The sequence below is a fragment of the Arvicanthis niloticus genome, chromosome 12, assembly GCF_011762505.2.
Source record: "Arvicanthis niloticus isolate mArvNil1 chromosome 12, mArvNil1.pat.X, whole genome shotgun sequence".
NCBI lineage: Eukaryota > Metazoa > Chordata > Mammalia > Rodentia > Muridae > Arvicanthis > Arvicanthis niloticus.
Window position 1 is genome coordinate 22,039,359 of NC_047669.1, and position 25,880 is coordinate 22,065,238.

Below are 25,880 nucleotides of genomic sequence, written 5' to 3' on the forward strand. Positions count from 1 at the left end.
ACCCCCCCCCCCAATGATGCTTTGTGGTTGTTTCTCTGTTCTACTCTCTAGTGACTGACAGGACTGCCACCCCATGTCCTCTCCACCCTCCAGGACCTTTCGGGATACAGGTGGTACTCACATGGACCTCACCTCTCAGAGACGGTGTGGAGGGCCGGGAACATGAGTCTCCATCTCCCGTGATCCCGAGGGCTTGTGAAAACATGCTCTAACCACCGAATAAATGGTTTAATTTTATTTCAAAATTGTACAAAAGGCCATACGTGGCTATAAAAAACTTTGTCTTCAGCACACATGGAAATTCAGAAAGAACAAAATAGGTATCATTCACAGTGTAAAGGAAGGGTCCCTTGTAGGAGGCGGGACTACAGCTCCTCCCTCCTTTTTTCTAGTCTCTTGAGGTCTCCCTCTCGGAGGGTTCGGATGAAACTGGTAAATCCCAATTCCTGCAGGATATGAAAGAAAAGAGAGAAAATAATGAAGTTAAACTAACCTGAGCGACTTGTACCCTTCAGTCCCCCAACTCCTGGGTAGAACTGCTGAGGTCTGGTCTTTGGCTATCTATTGTAATGCTAAGTGCGGGCCCCTAAGACAGGGTTGTCCCAGAGGCAGAGACAGTCCATATATACACCTTGGCCCCAGGTTATTTCTGATTGGTAAATGAAGATGCCAACAACCAATAGCTGGGCAGAAGAGACATAGGTGAAGTTTAAGTTTCCCAGGCTTGGGGGAGTGGGGTTGGAGGACAATAAAGAGAAGAAGGTGCAGGAGGAAGAAAAAGAAGCCACCATGAGTTAGGAGTAAAAAAAAAAAAAAAAATGTGGCTCGGAGGGCTGGCCAATTGGGTGTTCAGAGCAGCCCAGATGAAACACAGTAAGTAATAACTTGGGATTATCGGTGGGAAAGTAGACTCTACTAGCATAGTAGATAGATATCTGACCAGCTCTTGTGCTCTTTAAGACTTAAACATAAACATAAACATAAACATAAACATAAACATAAAGGTTGTGTGTGGTTTTTTATCTGGGAATTAAATGACCCAAGGTGGGGCAGAAGCCCCAGGTTGGGATTAAATAACTTCAACACAGAACCATAGGGAGACAGTATTGGCTGTGGCATGCCCCCTCCCCTCCCCCGGGCTCCCAGCAGGGTGAAGATGTCCTATGTCCTGTCAGGCTGGAGTGTCCTAGCTGACTGCTGATGTTCTGGTCCACCCTCTGCACTCACCGTGCGGTCGCTCTCATACTTCTCTGCGAGCTTCCCGTAGTGGTAGTAGTGGAAGGTGGGGTAGGCCTTCACAGCCTCCTGCTGACACAGGTCTTGGTTCTTGTCCTTGACACAGTCTACAGCAGCACAGGCAATCTAGGGGGTGAGGTGGGGAGGGTCAGCGAGATGTCAGCAGTCACCACATCTGCCAGGGGCAGTGCTGGACTGAGGACAAAAGCGAGAGTGTGCTGTACTCTGGCTTCCTAAGGGCAAATCTTGCTAGAATGTTAGGACTCATGGAAAATAACCAGCCACTAAGAGGATTCAAATGAGGCCTGTCAGCACATGACCAGTGTTTAGCAAGTGTGAGCTGCTGCGATACTCAACTCCCACTGCCCCCATACCTATACACTGACCCTGATCGGAGGCTAGTACCTGTGCAGGGCACTGGATAAAGACCATTTGCAGCTTTGTGTGATCTGAGCTATCATGGGGTAACCCGGGGTGACAGTACACCAAAGGTACACTGCACCATCTGAGCCCGGTCCTAAGGATGGAGAATGCAGGGGGTACATTCCAGAAACTGTTACAGAGTTCAGTCTCACGAAGGTAAGCAGGTTTTGGTAAGAAAGTTCTTCACGGGGACTTCAGCCTCTTCTGGTCCACCTAACAGGCTACCTTTGCCCAGTGGCTCTTCCTTGTTTGTCTTTCTTTCAAAGTAAGAGGGTATGAAATAGAAGTTGGGGTGCTTTTACTTTGCTGAAGGCCACACACTGGGGAGGGATGAGACAGTCAGCCAGAGGCATTACACAAAGCAACATCTCAGGGAAGCAGGCTGGGATGGGAGGCAAGTCCTTCCTCTTATGTGACCTTGACTAAGTCCAGCCACCAAGCACCGGCTACATAACAAATGAGATCATTCTAGAGCCTAGTGACTGCTCTGCCAACATCTCTGAGACAATTCAAGAGTGCTGAATAACCACAACTCAGAATTCTGCCTGCTCACACTCGACAGGGGTTGCTTTCCAGGGAAAAGAGCTCCACGGGCCACAACAGTCATGGCTACCAGTCACTTACTATGCACCTAGGAAGCGGCCACCTTCTTATGAGTTGCTAGACCGATGGCTAACGTGGGCAAGGGGGTCTACTCTCCCCATCCTGCCACAAGAGCACCACTGCACTGCTCCCTCACCTCAGGCTTCCCTTTGCATGCATCCTCAGTTCAATTGTTTTACACAACAAGACTTGGAGCGCAGTTTGCAAACTCACTGAACATAATCCATAGCTGGCTCGAAGGCCTACTCTATTTGGCCCACATAGAACTTAAAAAGAAAATAAATTTGAATTAGCTGCCAATGTGGAAGGAGCCAGAAGATTTAATATAAAAATTTGGCTCCAAGTTTCTCCACAAACATCAAAAGATTGGATGGTACTTGCCCCGCGTTCCCACAGGCAGTGATTGGCTGAGCAGAGAGGCATCTTTCTCCTGGGAGGTTAACCCTGCCTTTCTTTGACCAGCACTCACAATGAGCTCAATTTGCTTGGGCTAGCAGCTGGCCACAGTGGGTTCCTGGGAACCCCAGCTCATCTTCTAAATTGTGTTCTCAATTAGTTAGAAACACAGGCAGATGCTCCTGCAGTCGCCCAAGTGTAGAGTTTCTTTTTTTTTTTCCTTTGAGACAAGCACATCTGACTCCATGGCCACCAGCTCTGGGTCCACTGCGGCTGGCCTGGGCTTGGGGCCACTGCTCCTCTGCTCAGGATTTGATGAACATCGCTCCAGGCCGCTAGTCTCCCTGCATCCACTATTAAATTATGAATTCAATTTGTATACGTGCCCTGGAGCTGTTGGAAGTATAGCGTATGGTTTTATAAATCTATTAAATTAAAAATGTATACTTGAGAATCCCTCACACTTGCTGTCAGCCATGTACACAGAATGCCGCTTCTGGCTGCAAAGGGGGAATCCATGCTCCATTTCTACAGGAGTCAAGCTTGGCCGAGATTCTTCAAGAAGAATCTGTCTTCTGAGCTGCCCACCGCACCTGCTGGAACAGCTGTCCATCAAGGCCTACTCGTGGTCATCACTGGTCACCTGTGTGCAACATCCTCACACTACCATCATAGTCCACAGTGTAGCTCTAGCCTTGTCTCCCATAAATGGCATGGATTCCTGGCTCTGTATCTGCGTCCTTAAGGGTCCTCAGCCAAGGACTTGCTCTGACACATAAAGTCTTGACCTGAGAGCTTCACCAAGCCCTCAAGTTGCAGAACTAAGGCTAATATCGAGTAAAGGGTCAGTGACAAATTCCCTGGGTTCCAGGACCTTTGAGTGAGACAACTCTGTGGCTCACGTCCTGGGAGATCTCCCAATAGCCACCTGCCCATAGCATCCCTCCTTTGGCTTCTTTGTCCTTCATCTTTCTTTCTCAGCTTCCTGTGGTACACCCTGTGATCTCCTCCCAAGAACATCCCCCTCACAGGAGTCCCAGCCAGCATTGGGCCTGCTTTGGGGCAATGCGAACTGGCAATGCTTGTGGTTCAAATTCTGACTTGGCTCCTTTCCAGCAAAGGAACGTGTTTAGGGGATCTCATTTAACCCCTCCTGGCCTCTAGATTCCACACCAAGAAAATGAGGAACGGAGTAACACCCACTCCATCACATGACTCACTGCTCACCGTGGGATAAAAGTCTCCACCGCTCTCCTTACCATTCTGCTATTCAATTCTCAGTCAGTTCTGCCTATGTTAAGATCCACGGGGTCTAAAGCATCAAGGTGTTTGGGAATTCAAGGACAAAGGAAACTCCAGATGGACAGGGGCACCAAGTGATCTCTAGCCCCTGTGCAGATTACAGCAGCGATGTGGGTCAGTCAGAGCGGGGCACCGCAGCCCTGTGACCTCCCTTGGAATGACCTCCCTTCTCACTTTCACTGGCTCCTCCTCCTTGCCCAAGCTGGGCATACCTTAGAGGGAAAGGTGAGCCCCTCTTTGCCAGTTCAGCAACCCCTAGCCTCTGCTCTGATCCTCCTGTCTTCTACCATGGGAGCCCCCATCCTCCAGGCCACTGGATAACACCATCTATTCCAACACTCACAGCCTGTAGCCCTTCTCCACCAACACTCACAGCCTGTAGCCCTTCTCCACCAGCGAGCGTGTCAACTGATAAAAGTCCCCAGCTAAGCTCCTGGGAGGGGATTTAGGCTCCCTGGCTAAAACATGAGCTGCCTCACACAGCTTTATTGATTCAGTAAAATAAATCTCTGCAGGAGCTAATATTGACTTTGGCTATGAAAATGGAAGTGAAAATCCAACTGCATATTGATTGGGGAAGGAGCCGAGACTGGCTGTTGGGTAGGAAACAAAATACAATTCCAGCAGAGAGGTGGCCGCCGGTGTGTGAGAATGAACGAATGGGGAGTCAGGTGACCTCGTTCTAGCTACCGATGACCCATGTTATCTTTGGGCAAAGGGCATAGCTCCTTTTCAGACCATAGTCCCTTCAAAGTAAAAGCAAATGGGGTGAGCCAATGGCCCCCAGACACCAGTGTATGGCCCGTGTAAAACCAGCTTTTACAAGTCTCCAGTTTCTGCGAGCATCTCCCAGAGTCTTCCATTTAGCCCATTTAGCCATGCTGGTTAAGATATAGTACCCTGCCTTGGGCACAGAATGGACACCACTCACCTTAGTTTCAGGGCCTCACAGTGGCCCTGAGAGCCAATACTATGGTTGCTGAGTATTCTAGGAACCTCAGGTGGGTCAGCTTCCCAGACAGACAGACAGACACATCGAGACATGGAATAAAGAAGGGTGGAAGGAAGGGCAGAAAGAATGGGGTAAAGGCGTGAACCCAGAAAAGAGCTAGCATATATCAGACAATGAAGAGAAGATGGATCTGTGTTTAGGTGGTCATGAAGGAAATGGGGCCCTGAACACCACAGTGACTGGGGAAGAGAGAGGCTAGCTCTGGGATCCCTATTGTGGACTTGGCAAGCCTGGCTTCAGAAGGCCCTAGCAGTGGTCTAATAGAAAAACAGATGTCATGGTAATATGGGCCATACGCCAAGATTTCTCTGGTCACATTAGTCCTTTAGATGACTCCCCACACACACACGCCACACACACACACACACACACACACACACACACACACACACTATATATGTATATGTATATGTATATGTATATGTATATGTATATGTATATGTATATGTATATATATATATATATATATATATATATATATATATATATGAATGGCCAGTTCAAACTCTGGGGTTAGGGGAAGCCTATGAATCCCTTCAGTGACCTCTTAGAGCCCAAGGGCACTTGAGCAGCCTTAGGACAGGGAGGCCACCAACTTTACTCAGTCTCCTATCTTCCTGGAGTCCCTTGTGTTCCAGCTCAGGGTTGATATGTAATGAGATGGACAGACAACGACTCCAGTCAGATAGGCAGTCAGGCTATGGTGGACATCATCGGAGCTCCCAGGGCAGAAACAACCACCAGGCAAGTGGCAGGCCAAAAAAAAAAAAAAAAAAGTTTGTGGTCCTTATTACTACCCTCCCACCCCCACCCAAGAGCGAGGCGGCCCTCAAGAGCTTAGCCAAGGCTTGCAGGGAACAGTCATACTCTCTGAGTGCAGGGCAGGGTCTGTTCCCAGCCTGGCTTCCCGAATTACTGAGTTCTCACCATCCTATCTCTGGCACTCTCTCAAAGTGCAGCAAGGTATCCTGGCACCTCCAGCTCTGCCTCTGTCAACCTGGAGGTACTTGCAGGCCTACATTGGTTTACCTCTGTAAAATCCTCGCCATGCCCAGGACAGCGAGCTATCTCTGCTCACACGTGTGGCCTCACCTGCTGTTTTGGTAGAACTCTTGAGGTTTTTTGGGTCAGTCTATTTATTGTGGGAAGTCTGCTTAGCTTGTGCCTGGACCAGTGGAAAGACCTCACATGGGAAAATAGGGAATGGGAATAATAGCACACGTGACTCGGGGTCCAGTGTGTGTATAAGTCCCCGTATAAATCCAACGAAGCCTGGTATGTGACAGGTTCCTATGACTTAAGTTCAAGGGCTGGGAAAATCTTTGCCACCATCTCTTCCAGTCCCCGTATGATAGGATAAAAAGGGAATTCAAGGACTGGAGACACAGCTCCGTGGTCGATTGCTTACCCAACAAAAATTCAGTTTCCAGCCCTGCCCTCCAATAAACAACAAATAACAAAAACCTAGGAGAAGGGATCTTGGGGACTGGCAATTAAGAGGGTGTCCCTGAGTTCTGGGGTCCAGACATGCTTTAAGGGCCACCTACCCACCCTCACGAGTGGTGGCTCTATTCCCCTGCTGCGGAAACAGGCCTGGCACCCACTCCCTGGCACCCACTCCCTAATCCAATCTGCAGCTCCAGCTTGTTAATTTTATGCTTCGTCAGCTGGCAGTTGCAGGAGTCGTCAGCTTAGGCAGGACGAGGATCCTCTGGCATGGTCTGGTTCTCCTCCACTGCAGCCTCCTCCGTTTGACTTTTGTGGGGTTCTTATTTGTATTTTTAATTATATAAGTAACGCATGACTACGATCCTACTGTAAAAATGTTTGAGCACTGAAGAGAAATGAACACACACTCCTTTTACACCCCTCCTCCACGGAAAGGCTATAACGCTCTAGCTTAATACCTCCAGTTGATAGTTGATTTTACGGCAGAGTCTTGTCTGCCTGGTGAAGAGAGAATGTCCTGCTTCCTGAGAATGACCCTGCTCACAGGTCTGGGCAGAACCGCACACAGGGTCATGGAATCTAGCGCATCGGGAAGATGTAAGACTCAGCATGAGGCAACTGAGGGTGGGATGAAAAGAGGGGCCGTCCTTACCTTGCGGTCGTCTTTGAAGGCATCAGCTGTGGCAGTGAAGTGGGGGATGACCTTCTTACAGTGTGGGCACCCTGGGTGAGAAGGAACAGAGTCACACACGCCTGAACACCTGACAGCTTACACCACTGTCTGGAACTCTGGATAGTCGTCTCCACAAGTCTACATCCTGCTGATCCTGCCTGTCAGGGTCCCTGTTAGCCTTGCCACTCAAACCTCTCCCACATCTTGTCTTTGCAGGAGTCATTGCCGTGATTCTGAGGACCTGGCCCTAGAACCTCTTATCTTGCTTGCTGGTCTAAAGAGTGGTGGGTGATGTGTTCTGCAGACACGGCCCTGGAGACCAGAGGATCTGGATCCACAGTGCAGAGCGACTTGAAAAAGTACTACATGCTCAGGACGCCCCAGGTCTATCACACTGCCCTAGGGATGATGGTGGGTCATTTCTCCAGTCTGTTAGCTACGGAATCGGTACTGGGAAGATGGGGCCAGAGGTAACAACTCTAGGCACTTTCTGAAGGCTCCTGCTTTACTGACATCTTCCTCCCCTTTTATAACTTCTACCCTTTTCTACAGCCTTCATCTTGAAGGCAAGGTGAACAAGCGCTCAAGTGAGGCAGGAGGAGCATGAACCACAGTCATCAGCAGCCCTCAAGCCCTGTCCCAGGGAAAAGGTCCATAGAATGGAGGGCTGTGGCATTCCACTGGTGAATCTTGCTTCTTGGTCTGTGCACCACTCTGAGCCCCTCCCATTGAAAAGTACTACAGAAACCTACCTGTGGGCCATTTTCTCCTTCTGTCATGGGAGCTGGGGACACCCCAGACCACGCTGGCCTTTCCCTCAGGGTGAACACAGCAGAACCCGGGCCCACCATTCTCACATTCATTCACTAGACATTAGTGAACAGAACTGCCACAGTGGACAGCTCTGCCCCTGACTTGTGGTAATCAGTTCTGATGAAAACAGGTGGGAGGGGTCACACGCCTGCTGAGAGACCTGGATCCAGCCACAGCTTCTGGACAAAGGCCTGTACTTGCAACCTGGGGAGGCAGACAGAGCCGACTCCGAAGGGAACAGAAATGGCTTTGCACTTCTGCTTTCTCCTTTTTAGAATGAGATGATAATGACTGGCATTTCAAAGAGCTTTGTGAGACTAAATTAAGGCTGAGCTACAAATTTCATCTGAATTTAGCATTTGAGTTGGTTGCTGAGATGGATGGGACCACCCATATATCCAGACTTGGGGAGCAGCCAGCTGGCCCCAGAATAGAGTGGGGATGACAGGGAAGGACTCAGGGATTTCCCAACATTTGATGCAGGAACGCAAGAGGCCTCAGATGGTTATGGGTTATTTCAGAAGAAATGCGCCCACAGGGCAGATAATGGACAAGACGACTTTTCAGCTACCTAAAATGGCAATTATAAGTAACACCATTAATTTGACCTAACAGAGACACAAAGCTGAAACTCATGAAAATGTCATAGTACAGAGGAGGGATATTACATAATTTCAAAACATTTAAAGAGCACAGTCTATTGGTAGAGGCATGTCGTGGGCAGCTACAGGCCCCGTGAAGGGCATGGGCCTACTTGTAGCACACGTACAGAGTGGGCTGAAAACCATCTACCTCAGGCCTCACAATCCCGTTTCACTATTAATGTTCCCTTTTTAACCTCCACTTATTGAAAGCATAAAGGCAACTGTCAGCCTAGAGCTAATTCCTACACCGTCAATTTAAAATATCGGGACGTCAGATGAATGGCTCCTTGCATCTCATTTTCTCATTATCTAAAGAGAGAGTAAGCCAGATGAATAACTGGTGGGGTGGGGTGGGCTGTGGCAAAGTGCATGGCAGGTTTCTAGGAGGCATCGGGTGGGCCAGAGCATGCCACAGCTTTCTAAAATTGCTGCTAAGAAGCAGAGAACAGTTAGGCTCCCACTGTAGGAGGACAGAGGCAAAGCCTGTGGATGGATGGAAGACCCCAGCCCTGGAGAACAGGGTGAGCTGGTCCAGGAAGGGGGGCAGAGAGGTGTTGGTATTAAAGAGAGGTGGGAAATGAAGAGGTGCCTAGGGAGGCAGGCCTCAGGGAGAAAGAAAATGGAGGAGGCCAGATGTAATAGGCCAGCTTTTTAACCAGTTTTACCTGGTACTTGATATTTCTACATTATTTGGAATCTTTATATAAATAAGTTTTGTGTGTGTGTGTGTGTGTGTGTGTGTGTGTGTGTGTGTGTGGCTCACAAGTAAGTGCATTACCATCAGAAAGCACAGAAAGACAGACATGTTTGTTCTTAGATTGCCTGCCATCTCCAAAGATATAGCTTCCAGGGGGATTGGGTTAAGATTTGAAGACAGAAGTATAAGGACTGGGCTCTTCACCTGTAGCTCAATCATTCCATGGCACTGCCATGACCACGACCCAGCTGTGGAAGAGTTCTGTCAGAGGAGACTGAGAGTTCAGGGCCCAGCAGGGATATGGCTCCTGTCTGTTTTTGTGACATTTACTTGGTGGCTAATCACTGAACCACAGCCTACTGGGTGCTCACAGAGATCGCTTTTCAATTGTGCTTGTGGTAGAGAGTTGCCCAAGCTGCAGAAAGGGCTGGCCACCCACTTGCCACAAGGCCTGGAGTGAGCCACGAAAATCCTGGGTCTCCGCCTTCCACCCTCTTTTGTTCTGAAGGAAAACGTTAATTTTACAAAGTCCTTTCCGGCTTCCAGACATTCGCTAAGGGCAGGAGGGGTCTCAGAGGAACTCTGTGAGGGGCTTTGAAAACAAGCCCCACTCTGAGAAGAGGCCAAGACTGAAGAGAAGGGGACTGCCAAGGTGTGTCTTAGGGCTGGAGGGGTCTTAAGCCATGATCCACTAGGGCCTGTCAGACAGTGATAGTGACAATAAGAGCCCCTGCAGGCTACTGACACTGAAAAGTAAGGGCAGGAGCGATCTAACAGGAGGGCCGGCTACAACCCAGTGGGTTTACGGCTAGGCGAGTGCCTGCCTTCTCTGTAGACAGAGACTTTTATTATCCTCACTCCATTAAGCTGAGCTGTAACCTGGGGGAGAGAGGGAAGGGCAAGAGAAGAGTGGGAAATTCTAAGATGCCTTCCTTCTAAGTGTCAATTAACAACTTCAAAATGGGAATGCACAGCCGCCCGCCCCCCCCCCCCCCCCCGCCCCAGGTCACAGATACCACCGTCAGCAAAAGTGTCACTTCCTCAGCTTGGACCCTGATAAAAATGAGAATCAAGGAGCTTGCAGGTGAACATGTCTTTCCTATGCTATAGTGTCAAACTCAATAGATCAAAGCCTCTAGGAAAGGTCAGGGGAAGGGGTTCTAAGGTCTTGAAGGTAAACTCAGTGCCAGGAGGAAGGACGGGAGGAGGGTAGAAGAAATTGCATCTGTGTCTCCTGCCTTAGGGTAAGTAGGGGACATACAGGCAGCTTGGGAAAGCCCAGAGACCTTGGGAGAACTGGGGGACTAGTTCCTACCACAAACAGCCAGTAGGTCTGATAAGAGAAGGACATCCCCAGTGTGGGCAAGAACTTGATGGGGGCTGACAGGAAGAAGCAATGATTGTTCCCACCCTCTCAGCCTTTGATGAAGTTTGGGAGTCCGGCTTCAGGAAGACATACATGGTTTCAGAGTTGACCAATAGCTGTCCTGGTGTCTGGGGTAGGGCCAAGCCCTCTCACCCCCCTCCTCACGAAATACAAGCTACTTACAAGGGGCATAGAACATGACCAAGGTATGTTTCTTCTTCTTCAGGGTGTCCCGGAAGTTATCCCCCACCAGATGTAGTACGCTTGTCTGCTGTTCTTCCCACGTGGGCTCTGGAGGTGGGGGAGCCTCGGGGCTGCAGAGGTGGGTGGGGAAGGGGGAGCAATCATGAAGAACTGATGACAGACAGGTGCAAACCCCACCCACCCCCAGCCACTGTGGAACACAAATGAACAAACTTTGCATTTCTTCTGGGATTCATTTTTAAAATCTTGGCTTAAACACAAAGAAATCTGCACCAATCCATGAAGAGGTGGGAGGCCTGGCCCCCTTTGAACACAGGCACCCCCCTGCTGTGGGATCATCATCCCTTGCCAAGGCACAGAACCTCCTCCACCTGGCTCCCTGGCTGCAGTCCCTGCCAGCCTCCTAGTGGCCCTGAATGACCTTCCATTATCTTCTTTGAAGCTTTTGTTCTGTGTGAGAGAGCACTAGCCAAGAAGTGAGTGGGGTCAGGGCTCCAGGACAGATTACTGCAAGATGTATGACTTTAGGGAAACTGACTGAATCCCGGAGTCTCCATTTGCTTTTCTGTTACATGAGACAGTGGTACCCAGGATGGTAACTAAGGGCATAGGATGTGTATGTCAAACTCCTGCTCAGTCCATCCTAGAGGAGCTGGGTGTGCCAGTAAACAGCAGGCACTGGAGAAGTGTTAACTCGTTTCTGGTTTCTGCTTGTCCATTGGTCCCCAATCCCTTTCTGCCCCACCCAAGGATGAAGTGGCTACAGTTCAGATCTGGATGTCTCCAGACTGGCACTGTCAAAATGTAGTAGAAACCAAGGTAGGGTGTGGCGGGAGGTTTGTTTTAGATCATTGCCAGGTAACCATACAATGACACTTCCCCAACAGGAACCAAGCAAAGCTTTCTTCTTGTAAGCCGATTATCTCAAGAATGTGTTACAATACTCCCTTTAGCACTGATTAATGTGGAGTCTTATTTATTTTGGAGACAAGGTCTTGTCATGTAGCCCAGGCTGGCCTAGAACTTATAACCTTCAGGATTTACCTGAAGTGGTTGGATGACAGGCAAATGTCAACACCCCCAGCTCCCAGGTCTTTCATAAACCTCTGGCATCCTTGCTTCCCTCTTTGCAACCCTGCATGTCTTGGCAAGAAAGGCTGTAACAAAGCTGCCACAGGCTCCCCATGCCTCCACTTCTGCCACAGCCCTGCCCGGCCAACCTAGGACCTGGTTCAGGGTGCACAGAGCCCCTCTGACCTGTGACCTTTCGCATGCTCTCTAACAGTACCTTCTGGCCCAGTGTCCCATGTCTCCTACATCTCCTCTTCTTCCAGTTCCATCCCGAGCCTCTGCCTCTCAAGAGACCTTATGTGCCTCCCAGAATCCTCAGTGGCTTCCGTGGCTGTGGGTACCATGAACTTGTCCTTTCATCCAAGCCTGTTTCCAGCCAGAGGCTCCACTGTTACCTCAAACCCACTGAGACATGGAATATGCTATTTTCCTCCTCAGTCTCCCTTGCTCCCCCAATACTCCATGCTTGTAGTGCCCCTGTGCTGGTGACCTAGACCAACCTTTCCCTTTTCTTAGAGCACCATGTCCTCTGGCTACATGGTTGTCAGCACCAATTTGCCTTCTCTCCTTCCCCAGTGCCCGAATGCTGTTTTGCTGGCTTACGCTGGCAGGCACATATTAGTTACATGGGGCTTGGCCACCTGTATACTCAGTGGTAAACACCGTGTGGCTTGCCTGGTACTGTCTACTTGCCCCATTTCTAAATGAGACCCCCTCCACCTTGTATCCCAGAGTCATCGACGGTCCTGATACCAGACAGCTCTCTTTTAAACAACTCAAAGAGCTATTGCTTGTCCCCTTGGGTGGTGACTCCAACCTTTCTGAACGTAACTATCTTCTCAGTGGAACAGGAATAAAAACTCTGCCATAGGAGAATTTGTGGATGAAAAGAGGCACGGTAAAACAGGGTTTGGGATTCAACAAGGGTAGAGAACCTACATACCACATATGGGCCCCAAATCTACTGACTTCCTAAGCAAGACAGGGACAGCAGGACAGCAGGACTGCAGGACAGCAGGACAGCAGGATAGCCACCTGCTTTAGAAACCAGAAAGCCTGGGAAACTGAACATTCTAAACCTTTCAGGACTAGACCACCCTCTCCAGCATGGAGGCATGGCTGCTCAGGCTCCTCTCAAGATGGGTGGGGTCTTGCTACCTTCTTTTCTCTTGCAGGAGGCACCTCCTGAGCCTAGTACTGTATGTGTTCCTATTCCATATAGCGGGCTTTCTCTAACCACCATGCTGGGAGGCCCATTCACATCCTTTGAGTCCAAACTTCAGGAATAACAGTTTGAGAATCAGACTTAATGTCTTAATTAAATGAGTATTTGCCACACCTTATGTGTATCAGACACAGGCCCAGGTTTGAGGACCCAGCCACCAATAAACCTGGGTCACATTCACTGAAGCCGATGGAACCACCTAGAACAATAACTGCTGCCTTCAGACCTGCATAGGATTATGACCTGAGACTGAGGGAGTCCCAATGCAAGGATGGGGGCCCATAAGGTTCACTTCTCTTCCTTCAAGGCCAAATCCAGGGGCTGGTGCCTACAAGTCAGGGCACCATCAAAGCCAAAAAAAAAAAAAAAGAAAAGAAAACAAAAACTCACTTCTGCATCCACTCAATAAACTTCTTCTTTGTTCTGAGTGCAGGCACCGCTTGTTGCTCGCCATTCTTAAAATACTTCAGGGTGGGAAATGCTGAGATGTGAAATCTTTCTGCCAGGGCCTCGTTGACGGTGGCATCGACAGCTGCAAGGACACCAGAGCTCTGGGATGGGGGAAAGGCCAACCATGCATTACAGCCTCAGAAGTGGTGCTGCTGGAAAGAGGAGCCCGGGTGCCAGCCCCACCCTCCTCTGGGGACTGCCCGGGACATAACGGCTGTCTGGACCTCTGTGCTTACGAAGCACAGGGAGCAATCAAACTCTGGCACATCCCTCGCTTCTTACTGAATCTGCCTCACCAACTATGCTTGGTAAAAGAGGGCTTGCTCTCAAGAGTCAGTGTCCCAGAGAAAAGAGAGGAGTAGGCAAAGGTCCCCCAGTTAGTACAGGCACACGGTCTCATAGGCTTGTGGCCCTATTCAGTCCCTGGGAGGGACCATGTCTGACCACAATGATGATGTATTTATTACTAGGGGACATGGAGCTACTGAACACCTCCAGGGCCAGGGAGAGCCACTTCGGGGCTTACAGAAAATCACAGTGACTCTAGCGGCCTCTTAAGAGGGAGGAGAGGCAAGAACTCTGAAAAGGAAGCTTACCTCAGAATCTCCGTGGAGGACCTCAGCCGCGCTCTCAAACTCTGGCTTCATTTTCTTACAGTGTCCACACCCTGTGGAGAGAGTGCAAGGAAAGGTATTCTCACGACATGGAGGCCCTGGTACCTCTGGGCTGCCTCCCTGAGACTGGCTGGCCTCACTCCAGGAATCTGGGGACTTCGAGATGGTGAAGATGACTGCCAGCTCAAAGAAAAGAAGTCTTCTGCTTAGTCTGTGGGGGTGGACTGAGGTCATGGAGGCAGAGGCACATAAATGAATAACTATATAAACAACGCATGTAGCACATATCCAGTCCTGGGGCGCTGTACATCCTCACACAAGTCCTACGAGGTAGGAACTGACAGAGGCACTCTTCTACAGGTGAGAAACCAGGCACACCAGGACGGTGGATGGTGGATGGCTGCCTGAGATCAACGAGACAGACACAGTCAGAGGTGTGTCACAACACCCTGCAGTGCAGCGGGAAACCCTGATTGCAGATACGGCCACAGACATGGCATGCACTTTCTGGTACTGTGTTGTGGTCACTCATCATCTTTCCTGGGCTGCAGGGTGGGAAGAAGAATCCACAGAAGCAAAAATACGGAAAAAGGTAAGTTCCGAGTCCCCACGGGAGAATATGAGGCACAGGCACGGACCTACATTTGGCCAAACCAATGGCATTTCCTTGGGATAAAGCCTGTTCTTCCCTGACAAGTGCAAGAGAACATCCAGATGTCATGAAGAACAGAATCTCATACAGTAAAAAGCAAACAGAGGCCAGGAAGATGGTTCAGCCAAGTAAAGGCACTTGCCACCAAGCTTGATGACCTCAGTTGGATCCCTAGGCCCCACATGGTTAAAGGAGAGAATTCTATAAGCTGTCCATATAGTACATGTAGGCTATAGTGTACACATATGCATATGTATGTGAACATACACAAATATAAATGCAAAAAAAAAAAATAAAGACAAAATTAAAAAATCCAGGCACTTTGTGTGAGTAACATTAGGGGTTCAAAAACTCTTATCAGCATTAACAAGCTAGCTCAGGAGGTTCCTCAACACGCCGTTCCCTGAATATGACGTGTGGGTGGTGCTGCTGGCAGGGCCCAGACAGTGAGTGGGATTGCACCTGAGGTCAGTGGATAGAAAATGGAAACGCCTACTAACGGGAAATTACCGTTTCTTTCTAACTGTGTCAGTCAGCGCGACCAGATCATTGAGGGTGAGGACTTCACCTTGTACTACCTTCATGGCTTTATCGGGTTCTGTCCTTTGATGCCACTGCCCTGCTGGGGTGGGAAATGTGCTCTCTATCACTTGCCAGCTTCTGTCAACAGAGGGCCAGAGGCAGACTCAGGGACCGAGAACTGGCTCACTGGGGACTATCATCAGCCTGTGACCCATAGCATCTGTGTCGGGGATGAAAACATCTAGATTCCTCTGCTCACACGCACAACTCTTTGCTGCACTTCCAGCCTTGTGTCCCAGGGCAGAGTAAGGAAGAGCTTGTTTTCTATATACAACTATTAAAAGCTATTCCAGCAGCCGGACGAGAGACACGACAGAGAGCTCATAGCTCCAGGAGATGAAATGACCAGTCCCCCAGGTTCACCAACACCTGCCCCTCTTCATCACAACTCCCACACTGATGGATAAGGCCGTGTTGTGAACAGCATCCCTCCACAACACCCTGTGCTCCCACCTGATTTGGGTCCCACTTTGAGTCTTTCCAGCTCACGTCAGCTCCATAGATCGAGCCATTTTTCTTCCAGTCATAAAATACTTCTTATTCAGATATTTCCATGGCATTTAATTTTAGGTTGCCTGCGCTATCTCCTGATATTTATGACCAGCCAGGGTCTCTTTTCAGAATATAAATCTTAATGTATTCCCTTGCTCAAAACTTTTCAAGGGCTTTCTGCCACAGGTGGTAGATTAAAATCTAAGCTCCTTATCATAATTGGAAGCCCCGTACCACCTGGCTCCCACCTGGCCTCCAGCCTCAGGTCAGGTCACTTCCTCTCATCTTTTATGATGCAGTCTCTCTCCTATCGCATCAAGCTTACTTCTACCTCAGGACCCTTGAATGTGTTCCCACTCCACCTCAAATACTAACAATGCCTGCCCCACCCTCAGTTTGTATATAACTCTGTCTTATGTTTCTGATCAAATTCCAGTCTTACCCTCTCTGACCCACCAACCCAAAGAGGTTTCATCCCCCCTTCTCTCTTCTAATAGCCAGAGTTCCCCCTAATTTTATTCAATGGACCCTGAACACTCTGTTTTTCTGTGTCCTGTCTCTTCAGCTGAAAGGTAAGTTCATACAGGCAGGGGCTTGTATGAACTAGCTGTCTATCTGGTTAAATCTGATGTTAAGCTCCATATATATTTTTTGAATGAAACCTCAGGGCTGCACTTCGGGTTTATACCTGTGTGGAAGCGCTATAGATAGGATACTATATAGGTCCATGTTAAAGGCGTAGGCCCTAGTTTGTGGCATTTTTACCAAGTGCTGAAGCCTTTAAGATGTGGGGCCTTGTGGAACAACTTAAAAGCTCTCTGGGATTTGTCCTCAGAAGTGACAATGGACGGAGGCCCATTCTTCCTCCTCTTTTTTTCCTAGGCAAACATGAGAAAAGCAGCCTCCTCCACCATACACCCAAGCCACCATGTTCTGCCTCACTACGGCCTAGAACAGTGGTTCTTCCTCATGTTGTGCTGAATCCAATCATACAATTATTTCATTGCTGCTTCATAACTGTAATTTTCTACTACTAGAAATCATAATGTAAACATCTGATATGCAGGATATCTGATATGGAACCCCCCAAGGGGACATGACCCATGGGTTGAGAACTTCTGGCCTAAAAGAAATGGGACCAATGAATCATGGAGAGAAATGCATGAACTGCCCCTTCTCAATTTTGAAGTTGACTATCTCGGGTATTTTGATACAATGATAGGAAACTAACACAAAAGGCTTAAGTAGATGAAATGTTTTATGGTCAGGGGTACAAATCATTGCTAAAGTGACTAACACCCCTTCTTGACAAAGTGGGTGGTCAAGCTGCTCACCGTGCACACATATTCCCTCCTTACTACCAGAGGACACTTCTGTTGCCTCTTCCCAGTCCTGACAATGTCTTCAGAGATCTCCAGCCTCTGGGTGCTGGTCTAGCATTACTGGTACCTATGACAGAGTTCACTAGAAATCACTAAGGTTTCCCATTCTAGCATCTTTCCTTCTGCTCTCCAAACGAGACCCCAAGAGAAGGTGATAAACGTCTGCAGACAGAGTTTATGATGAGGGGCCCTGGCCCATACAAAGGGGAAGGTCTGGCCGAGTAACAACTTCCTCCTAAACAACATCCATTTGGGGGAGCTGTGGTGATATACAGCGCTTGTGTTACCCCAAGCCCCAACCTCCTGGGCCTTGCCTTCTAGGGGTCCCCCAGCTGTGTGAGCTGCAGAGTAGTCAGAGGAGTGTAAGATGTAGGGAACAGGGCTCTGGCCTGCTGTATTAGTGTCTTCGCTGTGTTATGACAGACCATTAAGTTTTATGGCCAAACTTCCTTGTTGGGTTTTTATCATCCATGTAAGCGTGCTTGCTGCGTGCTCTGTGATCTGGAGAGGTCTCATACAAACACCTCTATCCCATTCCCACCAGGGGAATTCCTACCCTCCAGGGATACTAGCCTCCTGTCACCCCAAAGCCCCCAAACCCATCTGGTTTATACTGAAATCACCTGTACTGACAATTGTATTACAGACTAGCCACGGGCTTTCCTGGACTCTGAAAGTAGGATTTTCCAGGTCAAACTCATCTATAAAACTCCCCGGTAGCTCTGCTCAGTGGGTTTCCTACTAATGCTGGGAGAATCACTAATATATGGGTGCCATCAAGAGCCACTGACTCACTGACCCCTTGGGACTGAGCCACACCCCAATGGGCACTTCTATTTATCACAACCCTTCATTCCGCAGACGTCCTGCCATCTTTTATGTTATTGTAAAATGTTGATAACAAGCTTTTAAAATTTTATTTGCAGGTTTCAATCCTGAGGAAATAATTTGACATGTGGATAAATATTTATGCATGAAAGTGTTCTTGCCAGGGTGGTTTATAACAGGAAATTCAGTAAATAACTCAAAGTCTTAACATTATGTCCCTGGTTAAGCAATTCACGGTGCCTTTATATGATGGTACATCAGGTGGTCACCAAAAGCATGAACAAAAAGGTGTTTTTAGTTGTGTAAAAAAATATCCAGAAGACAACATTAAAGGGAAACAATGAATAGGTATATCAAAAACAAATACAAACAAAACAACAACAACAAAACGTTGAAGGTGAAGTTCTTTCCCCTGGCACAACAAACAAAACCTTTAAGGGCCAGAAGGAAGTAAAAAACCAACATTACATTGAAGACAGGACAATAGTGTCATATTCTGGGGTATATTTCCTAAGCAAAGCACACGCTAAGGGTAGGAAAAGCAGACCCCCAGAATGGCTTAGTGCTGGGGTGTAGCTTCCAGCACTGCCTGGGTTAATTGTCATCCTGACTGCACTGGTTCGGCCTCTGGCACGTTCTTGGCCTGCTGGTGCCCCACCTCCCTTTTTGTAAAATGGGAATAATAATATCAACCTGACAGGATTTGTTGTACAGATGAAGTGATATATGAAGTTTCTGGAGTTAACACCCGACTCATAGTAATTACTCAGGATATATTACCGCGTGCCTTTGTACAAGGAGAAGCACCCAGAAACAAGCTAAAGACTAAGGGAGAACATCAGGGATGCAGAGGAAACACATAAAGGGATGAAGATTAACACCCACGATGATAGAGCTCTGGGTGAAAAGAAAAGACAGCCCAGTGGGAAGTGGGCAAAGGGTATGATTAGGGTTGTTTTCATGGAAGACACTTGAAAGGGTGGAGCACTGGCTTGGTTCTTAAATGCCCCCCAAAACCTCAAGTGCCCAGCCAATGGTGTTATAGAAAGATGCAGAAACTCCTGGAGGTGAGATATACCGGAAGGAGGAAGGTCACTGGAGACACACCCTTAAAGGGTATAGTCCCTTCTTTTCCCTGCTTTCTCTGTCTAACTCAGCCTCCTCCACCACGTGCATCCTGCCATGGTGGTTCTGCTCTGACAGAGGCCCAGAAGCAACAGGGCTAAGTAACCATGGACTGCCACAACTGAAACCATTAGCCTCCCCTCTTTTTAATCTGGCTTTTATTAGGAATGTTTTCAGTGATGGAAAGTTGATTAACACAGCAGGTTACCCCATAAAAGGGTGTTTAGTGTCTTCAGTGCAAGGAAAGTTATAGGCAAGCTGCCCGTTGTTGAGTTTAGTAGGGATACCAAAGGCCAGAAGTATCTGCCTGTATCTGTTCCTTCTGCACTAACCTCAATTTGTAACAGAAAACAACCTAAGGGAAGGAAGACTTCTTTTGGTTCACAGTTCTCAGGAATTTTGGCCCATTGTTGAAGGGAAAGTCTCATAGGTCAGCCTCACTAATGGCAGTGGGAATGTGGGAAGGAGGCTGTTCACATCATGATGGACCAGGATGCAGAGAGGAAGGCCAGAATGAAGGGCCTGGTGGTTAACTTTCAAAGGCTTACCCTCAGTAGCTTGTTTCTAACTGCTAGATCCCAGCCTCCTAAAGGACCCACAGCTTCCCCCCAAACACTGCTATCAGCTGGGGAATGAGCCTACAAAACATGAAGCTGTGAGGGACATTTCAGATTCAAACCATGTCTTGGCTTACAACTCCTGCTGTAATAAGACATCATGACTAGGACAATTTATAAAAGGAAAGGTTTGTTTGAGCCTATGGTCGCAGAGGGGTAGAGTCTATCATCACCGTCACCGTCACTGTCACCATCACCATCATCAAGGTGAGGAGCTGAGAGAGAAAAGGGCTCAGCTCTCAAAGCACAGCAGAATTCAATGAGCAAACTGGGAATGACCAGTGGCTTTTAAAATCCGAGAACCTACCTCCAGCCCTACTTCCACTGGTAAGATCATACTGCATACACCTACCCTGATGGACCAGGATGCACGAGGGACCATGCTGGTAAGACATTCTCATTTAAACCACAAACACAGCACCAAGGTTGCCAGGGGTCTGACTCTGCCACATCCGTAAAGGTACAGTAAAACATTTCTGATGTTTCTAAACAAGTTCCAAAACCAGTCTATCCATGGCAAGCAACTTCACGTTGTCAATTAATCCTAAATATTTAGATGTGACCTCTAACGTAACATCCAGAAATGTTTCCTGTGCTGTTTGAAGAGTGAAGAATTGAGGACAAATGTCTATCACCAGGGGATTTGTTTAAAATTTATGGCATATTCAAATTATAACACAATACTCTGCTTAGATTTAAATGTCAACACTTATATCTACAAGAAAACATCAGAACCGACTGGTAAGTGAAAACAGTCAAATCAAATAGATAAAGAATGTCCCTGCTCATCTTAAAATTAAAAAGAAGAAGAAAAGAAAATTCTATAATGTAGATGAAGAACTGCAGAGAGAGGTGGTGATGCTGGGGTCCAACCCTGGGGTGGAGAGGGGGCTTCCCACTGTTTGCATCAGAATCCTCTGCAGCCCGTGAGCTCTGCATTGCCAACAACAGCAGCAGAAGGCATTACCGTTATTCTTAAATTATTTGTGCAATTAGAAAAGCAGCAGCAGCAGCAGAAAGGCTTTTAGGGCATGATGTTACACAAATCTATATATGTGCTGACAAAAAGGCCGGTTTTACTGTAAGTTAAGTTAAAAGCAAGGGAAAGGAGTCTGGAGACGTGACGCAGCAGTGGAGAGCATTTCCTGTCCTTGCAGAGGACCTGGGTTTGGTTCCTGGCCCCCATATGGTGGCTCCCAGCTGTCTGTAACTGCAGTATCAGTGAACCCAACACCCTCTTCTGGTCTTCTGCATGTACATATACATGCAGGCAGGCAAAATACTTATACATATAAAATAAACCAAAAAAATTATTTTAAAGAGAGAAAAATCAAAATGAAAATATTAGCAAAATGATGCCTCCAAATGGAGTAGTCACATCTGGAAATGGACTGGAAGTAGTTCTGTTTTCTTGGTCATTAATATTTCTCCACACCATGGAGGTACTTTTCCCCCAGGTATCCCAGGAGAGATGCAGACACCAACCAACAAAGGGGCTGGGACATGAGGCTCAACTGGGAGCTTGCTTGACTGACATGCAGAAAGCCCTAGGTTTGACCCCTTGAACTACAGACCTAGACATGGTAGCATATGCCTGTAACCTTCACACTTGAGAGATGGAGACAGGAAGGTCAGAAGTTCAAGGTTATTCTTGACTGTACTGAAAATCTGAGGCCAGCTTGGGCTACAGACCCTGCCTTTAAAAGGGGGGGGGGGGAGGAAAGGGGAAAAATGAAGGAAGGAAGGAAGGAAGGGAGGAAAGAAGAATGGATGGAAGGAAGGAAATGACAGGGAAAGAAAGTGAGTGACAGCCATCTGACTTCTTGTTTAGAATTTGGCACAAACACAGAAGGCACTGGAACGCAGCAATAGCCGGTACCTGATGTGCCTTCTACAGACCCTGTTTTGTCCTCCGAGGGCTGAAGAGGGCCTAGAGCTGGACTTCTACCATGCAACTTTTCATGCTAAGTCCTTCACAGGGGGTTAAGTCTTACATGGCAAAGGAGAAGACACTCCAGGGCTGCAAAGCCAGGCTCTGCCAACACACGAGCCTACACCTCTCTCAGCCCTTTGCTTACATTTGCACTGTCCTCCCCAAGAGGCCCAATCTTGCTCCTGGAGAGTGAGGCCCACAGGACAAACCTGGCTGCAAACCAAGTGACTACAGCTAGCCCATGCAGAGGGTCTGGATAGGTGCTTACTGTTCAATGACTGCCCAGGCATCAGCTGCACCAGAGTGTCTGTATGGCTAGCTGGGAGGGAAGGAAGGATTAGCATACCCTTAACTAAGCCCCCCCCCCCCCATCCCCACCCCGTAAGGTCTCACTCTGTAGCCTAGGCTCACCTCAAACTCCCCCAGGGACTGGGATTACAGAAGTGTGTCGTCTTGCTTTGCTCCTCTGACACTGTCCTTAAGCATTAGGGCTAAACAAGACCTCAAGCCTAAAGAGTCTTAGGAAAAAGAAATGTTTTTGAGCTTTTTGTCGGTTTTCTAGAGCTAGAAACAAACCACAGGAAACTCTTCTGTATTCTCAAAAACTTGGCTTTTTTGGTTTGGTTCTTTTTGGTTTTCTCTCTCTCTTTCTTTCTTTCTTTCTTTCTTTCTTTCTTTCTTTCTTTCTTTTTCTTTTTCAGACAGAGTTTTTCTGTGTAGGCCTGGCTGTTCTGGAACTCTGTAGACCAGGCTAACCTTTAATTCTGTCTCCCAAGTGTTGGCATTAAAGGCATGTACCAGCACCATCTGGATGAATTTGGGACTTTCAAGAAAAGTGGTGGTGCACGCCTTTAATCCCAGCACTTGGGAGGCAGAGGCAGGCGGATTTCTGAGTTCGAGGCCAGCCTGGTCTACAGAGTAAGTTCCAGGACAACCAGAGATACACAGAGAAACCCTGTCTCAAAAAACCAAAAAAAAGAAGAAGGAGAAGGAGAAGGAGAAGGAGAAGGAGAAGGAGAAAAAGAAAGAAAGAAAGAAAGAAAGAAAGAAAGAAAGAAAGAAAGAAAGAAAGAAAGAAAGAACATAAACTGTTAGGGGAATTCATAGAAACAGCCCCTCAAGGGATCAGGCCAGACCTTGTTGCCCTCCCTCCCATCCCCATTCAATGGCCACCAAAGACCCACACAGCCCTGGACTCACAAGCAGTGAGCAATCTGTGAAGATCTTATCTGCAGGTCCGTGCTAATCGCACTCATTTGGTGCCCTGCAGGTAAGATGAAAGATGACCCATCCGGAAGCCACTCTGTTAGCATGAGCACCTTCCGCCCACAGGATTAACCAACCACTCTCCCCCTCCCCGTGGAGTGTGTCTACAGTTCTATTCCTTCCTCCCTCTCACACTGTGACACTGCAACTCCAGCACTCATCTGTGAAGCACGGAATTCTTGGGTTTTTTTTTTTTCTTCTCTATAACTTTTTTCACTCATAAGCACTGAGCCCAACTCGGGGCAGGAGGCTACAAGGGCAGAGCGCCTCACACATGCATGCGCAGACCTAGTCCCAGGCCATTCAGCTCATCTCATTGCGTGTGGCCAGCCCTTCCCAGAAGACCCTGAAAACTACACACAGGGCTGCCGTCCTTTGCTCTCACGTGACCTTGCACTCCCTCTCCAGGAGAAGCTACTTCCTCCGGAAGCTGCCTATTCAACCTCTGTTCTCCACAGTGCAGAGAGGGCGCGGGCTCAGAAAGATTCGAAGCTACACAGCCATTCTTGAGAGCACCAGAGACTGGGACTCTCTATGATCATCACAGTCTGAGACTGGACGGATGAAGCAGCAGGGGGCACTCCAGATGTTGGCCTCATTGCCTGCTCAGCTACCAAGCAAGGGCAGGCCCTCTCTGTACCCTGGACTCTCCCTAGGTAAATGGAGGGCCAGTACTGCTCTAGTATCTAAGGACATACCCAGTCTGACTCCTCAGCCCCTGCTAGCTTCAGGGAGGACACTCAGTTCTTGGGGGGGAGGGGGGGAGGGAGGGAGGGAGGGAAGAGGGAAGGAGGGGGAGGGATATGGAGCTTTACTGAGTTCTGCTGAGGGACACTTGTGGCCTGATTATGTAGTTTTCTGCCTGCATGTACACCTGCAGGCCAGAAGAGGGCACCAGATGTCATTACAGACAGTTATGAGCCACCATATGGTTGCTGGGAATTGAACCCAGGACCTCTGGAAGAGCAGTCAATGCTCTTAACCTCTGAGCCATCTCTCTAGCCCCTGATCAGGACTTTTGTGCCATTCTGATGGAGATACAGGGCAGGTGCAGGAGCTGAGGATAGACCCCATGCTAGTTCCCACTGCATTTCCTATCTAACAAGTCCCAAGGCAGTGTCCTACTCTGAGGACTGAGGAGGTAGGGGCGGCAGCGTTCCACTCACATGGGGCGTGGAACATGACGAGGACAGAGGAGTGCTCCTTCACAAACTGGTCAAAGTCTTCATCGGTCAGGTGATAAACGGAGCCGCCCTCATCTGCCCAGGGAGTCTCGGGGACCTGGGGTTGTGGCGGCTGTGGACTGGAAGACCAAAAAACAGGCAGAGCTCAGAGCAAGCCCTGGGGTCTGAACAGCCCTTACAAAATCCAGCCCCCTGGACACATAGCTCCCACATCAAGGCCTTTTATACTTTTACACTGGAAACTGGACCTGGAGATGGATGGAGAGGGACTGCCCTGCCCATCTCTGCCTCCTCCCCAAGCAGAAAGGTACTTAGCTGATACCCAGTGTGCATGGTGGTTGTTTGCTACAGCTTTCTGAGACCGCTCAGGGAATCTTATTTTCCCCAGGAGGGTTTGATAGCTTTTTCAAGGTAGTGCAAACTTCCATCAAGCTGGCACGAGCAAACAGCAATGGTGCACAGTGGCCACTGTGGAAGCTGGATGTCCTGCTCTGAGCCACCCACTGGTAGGACACAGGAGGAGGGAAGGAGTGAGGCCAGCGCACAGGAAGGAGTGCTCTGGTTGAGCAAACAGAGACGTGAATAGAGGGAGGGGAGGGGTAACCACTGAGCCAGTAGGAAACCAGGTTGGTGGTATACACCCTGCCAGAATCTGCACTACCTTACCAATCCTTCTAGAGGCTAAGAACAGACATTGCTGGCACTCTCAGAGCCCTCGTCAACTCCCTGGCTGCAAAACTCTGGCAGTTACCTGATCTTTCAGGAGCCTATCTGCTCCACAGAGAACCACACATTGGTGTCTCCCCTAGTGCTAAGTAGAGGGAAGGTTCCCAGGTACCAGCTTCCTGCCAGGATGGCTGGTGACATAAGATCCCTGCCGCTCTACTGCTGAGTACCTTTGCCAAAGCACCTCAACCACAGCTTTGAAAAAAAACCCTCTGGATGACAAATGTGAAAAGACAAGCATTGTTCCCTGCCTGTAAGTGCCTACAGCAGGGGACATTATAGAGCTCCAGCAGTCAGAGCTGGAGAATTAATCAGAGAGCAACGGGCTCACACAGAAGCAAAAGCTGGGTTCAGAGTCTATGGAGGCTATGTTGGCTCTGTGGACTGAGCTGCCCTAAAAGCCTCAGTCTCACTGGTCTCCAGAAAGAGAGTGGAAAAGCCTTTGGTTACTTTGCTTACTCGATGTCAGATTGTAACTGGTTTGGCAAAAGTAAGGATTCCTAAAGAGATATTCTTGAGTCTCCCAATCTGACTACAAGACTTTGAATAAGAGAGTCCAGAGACACAAGAATTTCTCTGGAATCTCATGCCAGGGAAAAGGGAAGGGTGCTAGCTGGAAGAGGAACCAGGCTCCCTGAAAGAGATTTCACACAGTTCTCAATACAGACTGAAGCTCAAATGATGATGGGTCAAGTTGGCAGGACCAAGTTTGACCAGGACTGTTTACAAAGTATCCTTAGCCTTCTATTCAAACATCCATCTCACATCAGAACTCCAAAGAGAGAGTTGGGGAGGTTGCTAAATCCCTTGGTCCCTCTTCTCAAAGGGGCCACATTGAAAAAACAAAAACCTCTCCCTTTTCTGTTTCCCACTCATTTACTTTTGTTTGTTTTTATTTTTGAGACGGTGTCTTAC

The 25,880-nt window shown here is 48.5% G+C and overlaps 1 protein-coding gene across 2 annotated transcripts in view; it reads right to left on the reverse strand.

Annotated features, from left to right (window-relative positions):
• Positions 1 to 220: 220 nt before the first annotated feature.
• The window catches only part of Pdia5 (protein disulfide isomerase family A member 5), an 82,927-nt gene continuing 57,267 nt past the window's right edge, over positions 221 to 25,880 (reverse strand). For both annotated transcript variants that reach the window (XM_034515266.2, XM_076942880.1), the window contains exons 11-17: positions 24,222 to 24,358; positions 14,161 to 14,231; positions 13,505 to 13,665; positions 10,798 to 10,928; positions 7,074 to 7,144; positions 1,228 to 1,362; positions 221 to 446 (exon numbers count right to left, since the gene is read on the reverse strand). In XM_034515266.2, coding sequence (XP_034371157.1) covers positions 366 to 446; positions 1,228 to 1,362; positions 7,074 to 7,144; positions 10,798 to 10,928; positions 13,505 to 13,665; positions 14,161 to 14,231; positions 24,222 to 24,358 — 787 coding nt within the window. In that variant the 3' untranslated portion in view covers positions 221 to 365. The remainder of the gene's footprint in view (positions 447 to 1,227; positions 1,363 to 7,073; positions 7,145 to 10,797; positions 10,929 to 13,504; positions 13,666 to 14,160; positions 14,232 to 24,221; positions 24,359 to 25,880) is intronic.